This window comes from Hoplias malabaricus, chromosome X2, assembly GCF_029633855.1.
Source record: "Hoplias malabaricus isolate fHopMal1 chromosome X2, fHopMal1.hap1, whole genome shotgun sequence".
NCBI lineage: Eukaryota > Metazoa > Chordata > Actinopteri > Characiformes > Erythrinidae > Hoplias > Hoplias malabaricus.
Window position 1 is genome coordinate 45,283,071 of NC_089819.1, and position 14,065 is coordinate 45,297,135.

The following is a 14,065-nucleotide window of genomic DNA, read 5'->3' on the forward strand; positions in this document are numbered from 1 at the left end:
TTTAATGTTAGGCTCAGATATTTATAACCACAAGGGTTGTTATTTACTGTTGACAGTACAACACAATTAGACACCCAAAAGAAAATACATTTTTAAAAGGCTGTGGAAGAGTGGGGGAAAAAATTGTGTTGTTAATGTTTGCTATTGTTACATTTGTTTGTTTGTCTCATTCTCATTGGTCATTTCTGTTGAAAAAAAAAGGTATTGTTTATTTTTTATTAAATTGGCTCATAATGTAAAGGCCAGCTAATGTTTATAAATTTTGTTAATTAAAAGTAAACATAATAATATAAATAAACAAATACATACATAAAAACACTTTAGTCCAGAAAGGATTAGCCCAGACAATATCTCTATAAGAACACATATAGGTATGTCCTCACATTACATGAAAACAAGCACGTGTGTGACTGTGTGTAAAGGCCATCAGCAGTAGTTTCCCAGCGTGATGTTTGGAGGGATGGTCTGCTCTGTCCAAGGGTCCTGAGTGGGCGTCCCTTTCCCCATAGAGCCGCTATCACTACTATCATACATCACTGACATTTATTTAAAGCTGCAACAATAAGAGCCTCTTCTCCTGCTTGACAGACCACAGATAGTCAGCCTTATGCAGAATATTTTAAATACCGGTGTGGCATTTTTTTTATCTTTCTTTTTTTCTGGTGGGCTTCAGGGTGGGCAGGGTTTAGAAGGAAGAAGAAGATGAAGAAAAAAAAGATTAAATGATTTCTCTGTGTATGACTTACCATCAATTTGACTCTTTCCTCACTTTCTTCCACTGTGACTCCATCACAGGACAGAAACCGAGACTTGGAGCTTGACTCCTTTTTTCTGTCCCTCAAACACAAACCAGACAAGTTTTATTATTGACATTGACCATATTACGTTACAGAACTGCCTAGAGCATTTAAATTGGTTTAGCATACAGCAGTCCATTAATTGGTCAATACACATACACACCCTATTACACACACACACACACACACACACACACTCACTCTCACACGCTCTCTCTCACACACTCTGTATTTGCTCTAATATTTGTATCTACATTTGTTCAGCTGCTCTTTGATAAAGCAGTTTTATTTATCTTTAGATGAATGGACTATTAGAAAGGATAAAAAATACTTAGAATTTTAACTTTTATCATACTCAAGAAGGGTTTAATGATTTTGCAGTGTATGATAGGAGGACAGACACGTATCCATGACCCAGAAATATCATGCGATTTCTATAAATCAATCAGTTTTTTTTTCAATTTTCCTCTCAGTCGTCCAGCAGCTTCCTGCTCATCATTAATGATCATTGAGTGCTGTATTTGAATGGAAGGGCTACAATCATGGATTCCATCAGAGCATTAGACATTGTGCAGTGGCTTGGCCTCTGCCTGCAGTCCTAGAGATTGCTGGAAGTGTGATGTTTTGGGAGGTCGCCATCGATACCTGATTAGGTTAGTGACCTACCAGTGTGTGTGAGAGAGTGTGGGTGTGTTTCAGGAGGAGGCTGGTGGACAGAGAGAGAGAGAGAGAAAGAGAGAGAGAGGGAGAGAGAGAGAAGGAAGCATGGAGAGGGTCAATGTAAATGTTATTGCAGTGTGAGCTCATTTGATCAAAGCCTCTGAAAGGTTAAGTGAATCCAATCTGGTTTAGTGTGTCTGAGAGGAGACTGTGTGTTTGTGTGTGTGTGTGTATGTGTGTGTGTGTGTGTGTGTGTGTGTGTGTTTGCTTGCAGGGGGTGGGTAGAGAGGTGAACAGAGGAGGGATTATCATATTGCCAATGAAATAGTGGCTCTGCTGTGGAGCGCTTCTCTCCCTCTCTAATGCATTTAGACAGCAATTGGCCTTAATAACCTTTATTGACTTCAGCGGGTCAGAGCCAAGGATCTAATTATTAAAGTGTATCAATTTCATCGGAGTTTAGTGCTCCGCCGTTCATATAATTATTTTAAGGTCGACTGGGGCAATTAATCTCCATTCACTTATTTGATGGCTTTGTAAAACATTATAAATGTTACGCTTCTGTTGCTGAGGATTCATCATGAAAACAGTGATTGTTTTGGATGCTGCCTTTCACTCGGTGTGTGTTTCTTTTCTTAGCTTCTTCTCCTTTTTCACTCCTCTTCTGCGAGGCCCTGGACCTTTTCTTTTGCCACACAAATGAATAACAAACACTGATTTTTTTTCTGTAAATTCCTCAGCAGGTGATTTACATGTTTATGTAATTACATATTGATTTATTGATTATGTTTTGTTATGTGTCCTGTCATATGGTGTCCGTGTGTGAGTGAGAGACAGTGTGTGTGTGTGTGTGTGTCTCTTCTACTCTCTCTCCCTCTCTCTCTATCTCTTTCTCTCTCACTTTTTTCTGTGACTTTCTCATTGAATTTCAATTGAATTTAGGAAGTTTTGTAGGCATGACCATGATTTACTTCCAGTATTTTCAAAGCATGTAAATAATACACACATTCTCATACACACTCTCTTAATCAATTTTTTTCTCTTCATCCATGACTCTATTTTCTTTCTTTCTTTCTTTCTTTCTTTCTTTCTTTCTTTCTTTCTTTCTTTCTTTCTTTCTCTCTCCAGAATGGTCCTCATGAGTCCTGACCGAATGTGTGTTTAATCCCAGAGTTAACGACTGCACTGTGTTGTTTACACACTCAGCTCTTTCAGCTTTAGGTGTGTAGTCACCTGCTCTGTACCTGCTTAAACAACAGCGCACAGAAAAGAAGCCTCCACCTAATTACTGCTATTATTCATCTACAGAGAAGAGAGGGGAGTGATGATACATTTTACATCAGGAGAATGGGAGGAAATACCAAAATGAATCAGAGAAAAGGGAGAATAAAAGAGAAAGGGGAAGATAGGGTGTGTGTGTGTGTGTGTGCATGTCTCTCTCTATCTGTGTGTGTGTGTGTGAAAAGGAGTGAGAGAGAGGGAGAGAGAGGGGATGTGCAGTATAATATGCGGGCAAAAGGTATTTGCTATTCCCTTTGAAGTCCTTATTGAACAGGGTAAGCTGAATTTCAGCAGGGCCTGATAGTGTTCAGGGTAAATACTTAAAACCCTTTAGAGAATTTCACGCACTGATTCGCCACTAGCAGGGTGTTTGTGTTGCTGTGTGTGTGTGTGTGTGTGTGTGTGTTTTACCTGGAGGGGTCGAGCTGTAAGCTTTGTACCTGCAGACTGAGGACCTGTATAGATCCATTGAACAGGGACTCTCTCTCTCTCTCTCTCTCTCTCTATCTCTCTCTCTCCTCATGTGTGTGTGTGTGTGTGTATGTGTGTATGTGTGTGTGTGTGTGTGTGTGTGTGTGTGTGTGTGAACAGTATCTCTAGCATCAGAAGCAAAGAATTGAGGGATATCCAACAATTGTTTATACCTCTAGGAAGCCCCAGGGCTTGCACAGCCAACACAAGCGAGTAAACACACTTGGACACACTCGATGACAACTTATTCACAATCTAAATGCAACGTTAGGAGAAACAAATAAAAAAAATCTCTTGGGAGTTTAATATCCACTGTGTGTCCAAATGTTTGTAGACACCACTTATGATGAGTGAATTGATCTTCTCAGAGGTACATCTGTAGCTGACACAGATATATTCACTTGTGCACACCAAGCTGGGGTCACCATGCCCAGTGCCACATGTAGCTTAATAGTTATGAACCCCCTTAGAATTGGGCTTTGGGGCCATTGAACTGTGCTCTATCCAACATCTTTGGGTTGAGATCCAAATATAATTATCCTGATTGCAATCAAATCCTCACAGAAATGTTTCAGCATCTACTCCAAAGCTTTTCTAGAAGAGTAGATACTGTCGCTGGAACAAACAGGAGAGAAACTCCTGAAACGGTGGGTGAGTAAGTGACATCAGCTTTTTCTGTAAGTACAAAGTGAACAAATGAAATACTGTGTGTAAATATGAAGTGGATATATGAACTGAAAGTATGTTAAATAACGAAAACAAAGGTATGGATGTTTTTTTTTTATCCACCTTACTGTTCGGTCGTAATCTTGGTTGCAAGTGTGTCATTCTATTTCTTTACCTGTTTATTTGCGCTGTTTATGTGCACACACTTTTATATCAAACAAGGTAAAATCAAGGCTGGAGCGGAATACATCACTTGATTAAAAATAATAGGAGTCTTATGAATGTGCTTGGGGTCCGTTTCCATGTCAACGTGGACAAATAAAACCATCAGTAATCCTCAGACGATGTTGCTTTTATTTTCATATCAAAAAGCGTCCTGACACAATTTGTTATTTTCTGCGCTTAAGGAAACCGAATGTGATGTGTGCTATCAATTTAAGCTTTTTAGTTTCATCTTCGCCAGAGTGTGATTGCTTTTAGAAGAGTCCTCACACCGCGTATGTAGATGTTTTGTTATTGATGGTGTAGAGAGAAATGTGCTTTTGTTTCAGGGGGGACTGGTTGATGTTGACAGTGCGAGTTCTCGTTTCTCTGAGCTTTGAAGCCAAACAGGTATTTTTTTTTTTTTTTTTCGGAAACAAACGAACACATTACCACATCTGATCTGTCTCTCTCGCTTAGAGCATCATCAGACCCTCTGTTTGTCGGCTTATTTATTGGGCTGGTTGCTTGTTTATCTGTGTCTTTCTTCCATCAGTGGGTCAGTGAGATAATTGTTGGGAGATAGAAGAGGGTGCTAAAGAGGAATTACAGATCAGGGCTGATAAATCACAGGCACACACTCACATAAACACAAAACACACACACTCACGCGCCCACACTTATTGGTCTCTACCTCACTCCCTCTCTGTGGAATATATCATGTGATCATTGAAGTTACGTGATGTTACTGCTTCTGTGTTTCACTAACTCAGTCCTCGTATTGATTATGTACTGAATACAGACATACATTCTTTAAAAAAAAAATATCTAACAAAGGTTAATTCTCACATTTAATTTGTTTAATCTCCTGCAGTTAATTCATTCATTCATTCATTCATTCATTATCTGTAATCGCATATCTAGTTCAGGGTCGCGGTGGGTCCGGAGCCCACCTGGAATCATCGGGTAGCAGTGTGTTAAATGTTAGGTTTAGGAGCAGGGGTAGAGGTTAGGGGTAGGGGGTTAGATTTAATAGTCTTTCACACTTAGCCTCAGGTTAAGTTACATTTCATTATTGAATTTTAGTCAAAAAACAAAGACTGAACATCTACAAATCTTCAGTGGACTATCAAATGTGTAATGATGTATCTGGAATTTCAAAGGAGACTATAGGGAAAAGTACAAAGAGGAAAGCTATTGAATACACTCTTTATTATTGACATAAAGCCATGACGTATTCTTAGGCTTTTGTGTTGGATGAGTAACAGAGGCCGCCCCTTCAGAAGATCTCATTGAACTAAAGTTGGAGACTCATCTTATAATTGTGATATAAACTAATATTTGCTCTCAAACATGAGCAATGTTTGATGTCAGTATTCCAAGAAGTGTCCATGCACTTCTGTGATAGAGAAATGTCATCTTCACATTGTTTTACATCCTTAAATTAAAATGAGATCCCATTTCCATGTTACACTTGGCTTCTTTTTTGCTTCAACAGTTTGTTTCCACTAACGTTGTGTTAGATCTGTCACACTCATGACTTGAATTTAAGAAACAATCAGTTAAATTATGCAATCTCACTGAATCCTCCCTCTAGTAACCAAGACAGCACCGTAGACATAGATAGGTACAGTCAGAAGTTAACTATTTAATACCCAGTTTACTCACTTTTAAGAGATGGTATGGGGTATGGATCATAGCAATACATGGGAAATGCAGTTACGAGCTGAGCTTGTGAGTGCTTTCTTGAGCACAATTTAAACATAAACACACAAATCTTGTTAAAATTGACACATTTGTTTCATACACCTCTACTATCTGTTCCATGTGTCATCCCTGAAAAGTGTGAAGTGTGTTTAAAGTGTGTTTAAAGTCGTTACATCCGGACTGTTTTCATTTATCTATGTTTAAGTGCACAAGTTAAGCATTTATACAAACTTTGATTGAACTGAATTTGAGTGAATCAATAGAATCAACTCCTTGACTCAACTTCATGCATCGCTTAAGAAATATAAATTCTGTTGTTTTATGCTTTTTTTAATTTGTTCAGATTATTCATTTTTACCACATTTAAAATGGGACATATGAATTCTGTACTTCACTTTTTGGTGATTGGAGGAAAAATACAATTAATTCATAAAAAAGACAAATAAATATTTTCTTAAAAGGCTTTTTGGATCTTTTAAAACCTGCAATTTCTCATTATTAAATCATTTTTTATTGTTTTGGCCTTTGTTAATTGTCAAAATAATCTGTAGCTCACTGTAGTTTGCTAAAATAATAATCGATAGTGGCAGCTGTAGATGCAGCTACTGCATCACATTGTGTGCTTCCATTTTCTTGTATGCCATTTATTCTCTTTTTTTTCCTGCTCTTCTTTCTTTTCCTCTGTGTTGCTCTCTTAATTCTCTCCAGTCGTCAGTGGGGCGTTGGACTCGGGGCTATAAGCCGTGAGTCAGAACAACAGCAAGAGAATTGGAGATCCCTTCGCCAAGCCACTGTAAAATTGTTGGATGCGCTTGAAAAATCGCAAAGAAAAGAGGGATAATGGAGAAGATGCTCCAGATAATTTTGGAGAGAGGGAGACAGAGAGAAAGAAGAGGGGAGAAAGGAAGAGAATTACTGTCTTCTGAAAGCCATTCATTGTTGCAATCTTCTGAAGCAAAGAAGACTTTAACTATTTACCCATTAACCATTTAACAAAATATCAAAAGGCACCAAATAACCAATTGGATTTATTAAATGTGTACATTACAGCACATTTATGTCATTTACCTCTTTTCTAAGGCACTTTACAGTTCTAATCATATTACACAGGTAGGCGAATGTACAGTTAAGAGACATTTTGTCATTTTAATAATCAAACAAATTGTTGACAGCAGAATATCTTCGTAGTTTTGAGTTCAGTTTGACTTAGACCCAGCTCACCAGTCTGGCTCCAGTCTAGAATACTTATATAGTGAATTTTGTCTTACCACTCAAGTGCAGACATGACCTGGGAGAACTTGCTGGCAAGGACAAACAGTGTGTTGGTAAGCAAGGTTGCTATGAGGTCTCCAGGGATCCGACCCAGGACTTCTAACACAAGAACCAGACCAGGGACAGACACAAAGGCATGAAAAATCCAGCCTGGCCGAACTAAGAATAGAATACAGCTCAGAAAGCCACTGGACGCTATGATGACCCATGTCTTTTTGAGCTGCACAGATAATGTCTAGTCTTAGACCATGTCTCTCAGACTCTGGTCATACAGAGTCATAACATTATCCTTTTTTAGAGATTTAGCAAGTGGGAATATATGTAACGGCTGCTAAATTATGCAGGTCTTTCTGAATAGGGCCCAGCCAGAACAGTAGGACATTTTACTGATAAAATTGACTGATGATGAAGCAAGACTCTCTAAGCAAAGAGATATTACACACTCATTTCTAAGTTGCCTGTTCTTTGTGAGTTTCTGGCTGTTGTTTGAGGATGGTACGGTGGCAATGCAGTTAGTGTCCCATGTTCTCCATGAATTGTATATGTAATCACACACCAGATAAGGCCCTTTAGCCAAGCTGAAGTGAGATATCTAGCATTAGATATCAAGGAAACATCAAATGATATAATATTATATTATAATAATGGGGAGAATTCTGGCTACACCATTCAATGCAAAGATATTAAAAGCGTATCATTAGACAAAAATTATTTTATGACATTCCTGAAGTTACTTTATTCATTCGCGCTAGTTTCATGATAAAGGTTTCATATTTTGCCATTTTAACATTGGCCAATTTATTTTGCACAGGAGTGTACACAAGGACATCAACAATGCAACAACTTCATGCTCCTCAGTGAGCTGTATGAGCTCTTCAGCTTCATGGCCTCATGGTGGCAAGTCTTCGGCTGAGTTTCATTTTCCTTTGAGCGGCGGGCCAAAACTAACTGTAGTCAATCATGACTGTTTTCCCAAATGTCACTTTGCAGCCACCGTAGAGAAACTCTAATGTAATGAAAATACCTCAGGGTTTGGATAAATGATGATTCCTTTACAGGGTTAGCGCTCTTTAGGCAATGAAAATGAAGCTGGGGAAAGGAACACCGAGGGAAGGTTTTGGCCTCCTTCCTGCAGCCAAAGAGCTTTCCCTGGCAAGAGCAGGGATAGATATAAGATTCTTATCTAGGGCTTTGATTCATCATGCAGATCCAGGAACAGATAGGGACTCTGTGTGTGTGTGTGTGTGTGTGTGTGTGTGTGTGTGTGTGTGTGTGTGAACAATATAGGAGTGTATATAAGTGCTATACTGTATATATTGCCAAAAACGGATTTCCATGACCAACCAGCTGCACACAAAGTGAAGCTCACAATGTGCAATGCCAAGTGTCGGCTGGAGTGGTGTAAAGCATTTTCCCACTAGAATCTGAGCTGTAGGTTTTGGCTTTATTGTGTACATAAACATGTATTTTTCAGCCTATATAGGTGCAAAAAAAAAGTGAAAAAAAGCAGTTGTCTACTTAAAGGGAATGTCTGTTATTGTGAGGAAACGCAGCTCTAAGGTGGAACAGTATGTTTGACGGAAAATAACAACGGTTGCTTGTACATGGCTGAAGTTGAACTTTTCTGTAAGTTTTAGTCACCATTTGAATTACCACAGACACTTATTTGTAACTCGTTGTTAGGTTTTGTAGCACCTTTCAGTAACTCGGTTAGCCATCTCCTGAGTTTGGAGGCATTTCCACCTTATGTGATCAGAAACTGGAAACATTAGTCAATATTACGATCCTATGGAGCAGGAATAGTGCAAGCCTCATTTTGGTTCATGCTTTTCAACGTTTGGAGTTCTGTCTGTTGTCTAAAACAACTCCAGGTGCCTCTGCCATGAGCAGAGAGAGAAAAACTAGCGCAACGGATCAAGCCAGTTCGTTTTTTCATTCATTTACAGACACTGGGGCTTTGCAAACACATTAGACCGGTTTTGAGCACACATACAGTACCTGTTATAGATGGATTACAGTAGTAAAGCTTATTTAATTACATATGTGTATCAGCTTCAGTTTTTGCCTTAGTAGTAAAAAAATATTAATAACAATAGTGTAACACAAGTTATTTCATAACATTATGAAGTTATGGACATCCACTGTACTATCACAGCATGGTTTAAAGCTGAAACTGGTTGTAATGTCTCAACAATAACATAAATATTACCTTAATGTTAGAAACTTTGGCAAATCCAGTTTAATGTTTTAATGTAAGTTAATACATATTTGCCAGAAAATAAATCTTTTTTCAGTTTAATTACTAATGTAATTACACATATGCTAATTCATGTGTGTAATTACCTGAGAGAATATGCTGTTGCAACTATGAAGATCCACTTGTGTAATTACAAAAGGCAAAACTGAAGTTGATACATATGCAATCACATAAGCTTTACTACTGTAATCCATCTGTAACAGGTACTAATTCATCAGTAGCTACATTGTTGCGTATGTTGTTTATGTGTAACTATAGTTAATAGAGACACTTAATATAAAGTGGGACCAAATCGGGAACTACACGTTTAATGCCAGGTTCACACTACCTCGTTTTAGCACCGATTTTCCAGTCGCTGACTTATTTTGGAGATTGCAGACATAACCCTCAGGCCGGAGGCAAATAGGCATTCGCTCAGCGCTGGCTCAGTCGCTATGTGTAAACTGCTGAAAGACACAATCCGAGAGCTTACTGAGTGATCACCAATGCCTGAAAAATCCATGAAAAATATCTAACAGGTTTGATATCCGGACCTGTCAGCAACTCTAACTCCAGTAGTGCGAAAAGTGTTGTTACTGGCAGTGAGTGCAGAGACTGAGAATGGATAATTTCTGTGTAATTTGGAAGAAAAAAAGATATGTTTCATGCGTGGTACCTGTGTCACTGATCAGTCATGTATTGTGGAAGCCATAAATACTGAAAAACTCCTGATTATGAGAAAACAAGTTGTGTAGTGTGAAAAGTACAGTGATCTGTTGGCTTTGAAAGGCGTGTATATGGCATTAATGCAGTGAAATGTACTTCATTAATCTTCCAATATCTTACAAGCTAATGAAGCATGGTTCTGATACATTACCGGTTACCATCTTTAAATCCTCACATTTCCTTAAAAGCAACTCTTAAATCAACATGACTCTCTCTGTACTTCATTCTATTTGTCTTTTAAAGAATAACAGTATGCCACATATGTAGCAACTGAACACATATTTGTGTTATGTGACAGTGTTTTTCATGTTTTCACAGTTGTTTCATTTTAAGCAAATTCTTAGAAAGATGGCACTGGTGTTGTAATTCACATTGATAAAGGATACGCTGGCATATAACCAGATTAAAAACGAAATCAAATATTTAAACATTTACACAGCACATAGTATGTTTACTTCTTTCTTCTTGGAACAGAATTTTTTGCAACCTCATATTTTTACTGATAGGAAGGCTTTATAAGGTCACTGTGGTCATACATAATCTAAGTATAGAGAAAATAACAGTACCTAACAAACTCTCAGGATAAAACTCAGGCAGTTATTGGAAAAGTACACAACGGCAGAATATTATATTTAGTTTTCAGTGAGAAAGGGGGACCCCTAACATCGGTGTAAGACGTAGTAGACTGACAAACCTGTGAATATCCTTTAAAGCTTGCTTTTAGATCTCAACAAATCCACAGGTGTTTGTGTCTGTCATTCCACTGTAAGGAGACAATTCAGTGCTTTGGGTCGAGAAGCTGTTACTCAGAGAAGGAACAATAAAAAGAACATGTGTAAGTCAAGCAGAGGGTCTACTGAGATCCTTTGGATGATGAGAAGCAGAAAATGGAACCAACTTCTAAGACTGAACTTTAAGTTTAGTGTGATATCCCTGCAGCTTCCTTTTGAGGAACTTAAAGATGGATTATGATGTTATTGAAGCTGTAAAATAAATAATTATATAAATAAAAGCAGAGTAGACCTATTAAATAGGAGATATATGATATTTAGTTGTTAAGGCTCGTTTTCCCCGTGGCTGAATAACATGCCCTGGTCTTTCTGACTGGAAAGTAAATAAATGGAGAGTGCTGTGTGACTTTTACCTTTGCACAGATTAACCCAGTGGCTTTATATGCGTCCCTTCTTTCTTCAGCACACATCTGCAAACTGCATTTATTTTGGAAGTAAGTGTTTTAGCCATTAAACCTCTTTCCCTCTCTCTCTCTTCTCTTGAGTCTTCTGTGGCATGAGACGTGATCGGTGTCGGACGTGATGATGGCCAGTACTAGCTGGCCTTTCCTCCCCGTTAAAACCTGTTTTTGCATTCCCAGGCTTGGAAAAAAAGAGGAGAAAACAACAGAGCCGTTTGCTTCTGCCTCATTTACCGCAGGGGAAAGCATATGTCCAGCTGTCTGAAGCCATGTAAGAGCCCAACAAAAGGCCCTGGCCCTTACGGCCACTGTCACAAAGCCTTCAAACGCTCACCCTCGTCCAGGCTCTCCTTTAACCGCTGCTGTCTCTATTGTCCAGACCCCCTTTCCTCTTCAAAACACGCTGATGTGATGTTGCAGACACATTTTTCTAATGTTTTACACTTCATATAATCCCTTTTCTGCGTCTGGGAGGGGGCGATTGATGGCTCTCCAAGAGCTCGTGGGGTCAATTTGGCTGAAAGGGCAAGCACTCAATCACTGGGGTGGGGTGGGATCAGAGAACACACACACACACACACACACATACAGAAATATACACACACAGGCAAAGGCCTGGCCTTAAATGCAGTTAAGAGATTGCACTACTTCTCATTATATAACTTGTTCCTGTAAACCAAGCTACAAAAGCCAAGCATGTGTACCTAAAGCGATTCTATATAAAGTGTTATTGACTTTTTAATGGGGGCTATGTCATGAACAGCACACAAAGAGCAACCCGAAAAAGCCCTAAATATGCAGAAATTGAGTGTATCATGCTACAAGAACACAAAAATGCTTCTACTAGGTTTCCTGCATTTAATTATATAACGGATGTAGCCATTTAGACACACACACACACACAAGTTGGATTATAGCTCCCTAGTTGTTCATATGATAGAGCTGGAGCGACCTGTGACTGCACTCATTTAGCTCAGGATCATGGTTCTGTGTAATAGTGGATCACCTTTTATTGAGGAAAGAGCACTGTCCAGGAAAAGGCCACTGAGAGGACAATGGGTATTGCATCTTTAGGGTAGAACCTCCTGGAGAAATTGAACTATGCATTTTCTCTTATTAAATATTGCCTAGAAGCCCAGTTTTGATGTCTGTGTGGTTTCATGTACTAACAACACTCAAGATTTATTTTAGATGATCATTGTCTTCCATTTTTTTGCACATTAAAGACTTATATCTGTGTTGTGCTTTGAAAATGCATTTTGGACTGAAATGTTCCCTGGAATGTCAGGGTAAATGGTAGTGACTAATGTATGACATCACAAAATCTTCATTCAGAAATCATTATTTTGTAGCTACTTTGCATATAGATAGGGGATTGAACGTTTACTCATTCATTCATTCATTATATCATCCATTTATTTATTTATTTATTTATTTATTCATTCATTCATTTATTTAAATGTATTTATTTGTACATTTGATAACAGTAACGAATACATCAGAACTACCCTCTGATGGCTCACATCATGCCCTGAGCATAAAAGCAGTTTGGAATCAAGGAGTAAAGTCTAAGTTGTCAGGAAAAGGGAACATAGATACGTACAAATGCCTGAGCAGTACACAGAAGTAATGCGTCATCTTTCACTTGTGTGTTTTATATCCCGTCTGTAGATAAGAGTGTTGACCATTTATAGTTTGAGTAGCTTGGAACATCATCATCCATCACATAGTAACTGGGATCTGTGTGTGTGTGTGTGTGTGTGTGTGTGTGTGTGTGTGTGTTTACTATCCACTGTTTTTTGAATGGACTAAACTGGGGTGTGGGCCTCCTTGTACAAATACACACTTCCACCTCCCAGGGTCCAGTGTCCTCTCTCTCACCCCTCACACACATACAGACACACACCAGCTGAGGACAGCTACCGTCAGCTTGGTGTAAATACACACACACACACACACACACACACACACACACACACACACACACACACACACACACACAGGTTATATACAATGGAAAGATATACAGTGGAAGGGTAAAATATATACTATTTTTTTATACTATTCCAAATTTTGAATCACTGATGCCTACCAAGAATCTATAGCTATACAGGTTTGAAATAGAGTTGGGATTCCTCATTCATAGGTTTAACTTTTGTGGATTTGAATATTTATCCATTTGATATCAGTAATTTATTGAGAATTGTATTTTATTTTATTTTATTTTTGGGTGTATTTTGCACTTACTATATTTGTGAACTAGAAAATGTAGAAATACATAAAAATACATATTTTATTTATCTATTTTATCATTGACCTTTATAAATTGTAAAAGTATTAATGTGTCTAAAAAACTGTGAACTGATTACACACTCAAAAACTTAATTCTAAAGGCAAGCAGTGCATTGTTGCAAAAAATTATAAGCATTTGTATACAGAGATGTGGAAACATGGGCTATGATCAGATGGGCTTTGTAATGCTACAGGGGCACTGATCACCTTTATTCTATGATAAAACAGGATTCCAAAGGTACATTAAATTGTTTAATGAGTATGAATATGATATAAAGCATTTTCTTTAGCCTTTGCAGTAGATCTGATCTCAGTTGAGCACATACTAGGAATTGTATTGAAATGCTTTGCTCACAACTGAAGGAATATCTTTCACATGAATGGAGAGCCATCACTCAAGTACAGTTTCATAGTGTGTAGAGTCTGGACCAAGGCACTTTTTCCTTTTAATTTGTCATTCCTCTGTGTGTTTATGTAAAGCAAACATTCACATAAACACAAACATAACCCTTACTTTAGCCAAAAAAGACTTACTTCTTCAGTGAAAAAAACAAAACAAAACAA

The 14,065-nt window shown here is 38.2% G+C and overlaps 1 protein-coding gene across 4 annotated transcripts in view; it reads left to right on the plus strand.

Moving 5' to 3' along the window:
• The window catches only part of LOC136676821 (alpha-ketoglutarate-dependent dioxygenase FTO-like), a 182,556-nt gene that overhangs the window by 51,729 nt on the left and 116,762 nt on the right, over window positions 1-14,065 (plus strand). Inside the window, exon 8 of one of the 4 annotated variants that reach the window (XM_066654066.1) lies at window positions 6,492-6,616. The exons of the other annotated variants lie outside the window; for them this stretch is intronic. Within the exon in view, the coding sequence (XP_066510163.1) occupies window positions 6,492-6,530 (39 nt within the window). The 3' untranslated portion in view covers window positions 6,531-6,616. Of the gene's footprint in view, window positions 1-6,491; window positions 6,617-14,065 lie in introns of those variants that run through there. 4 annotated transcript variants of the gene reach the window in all.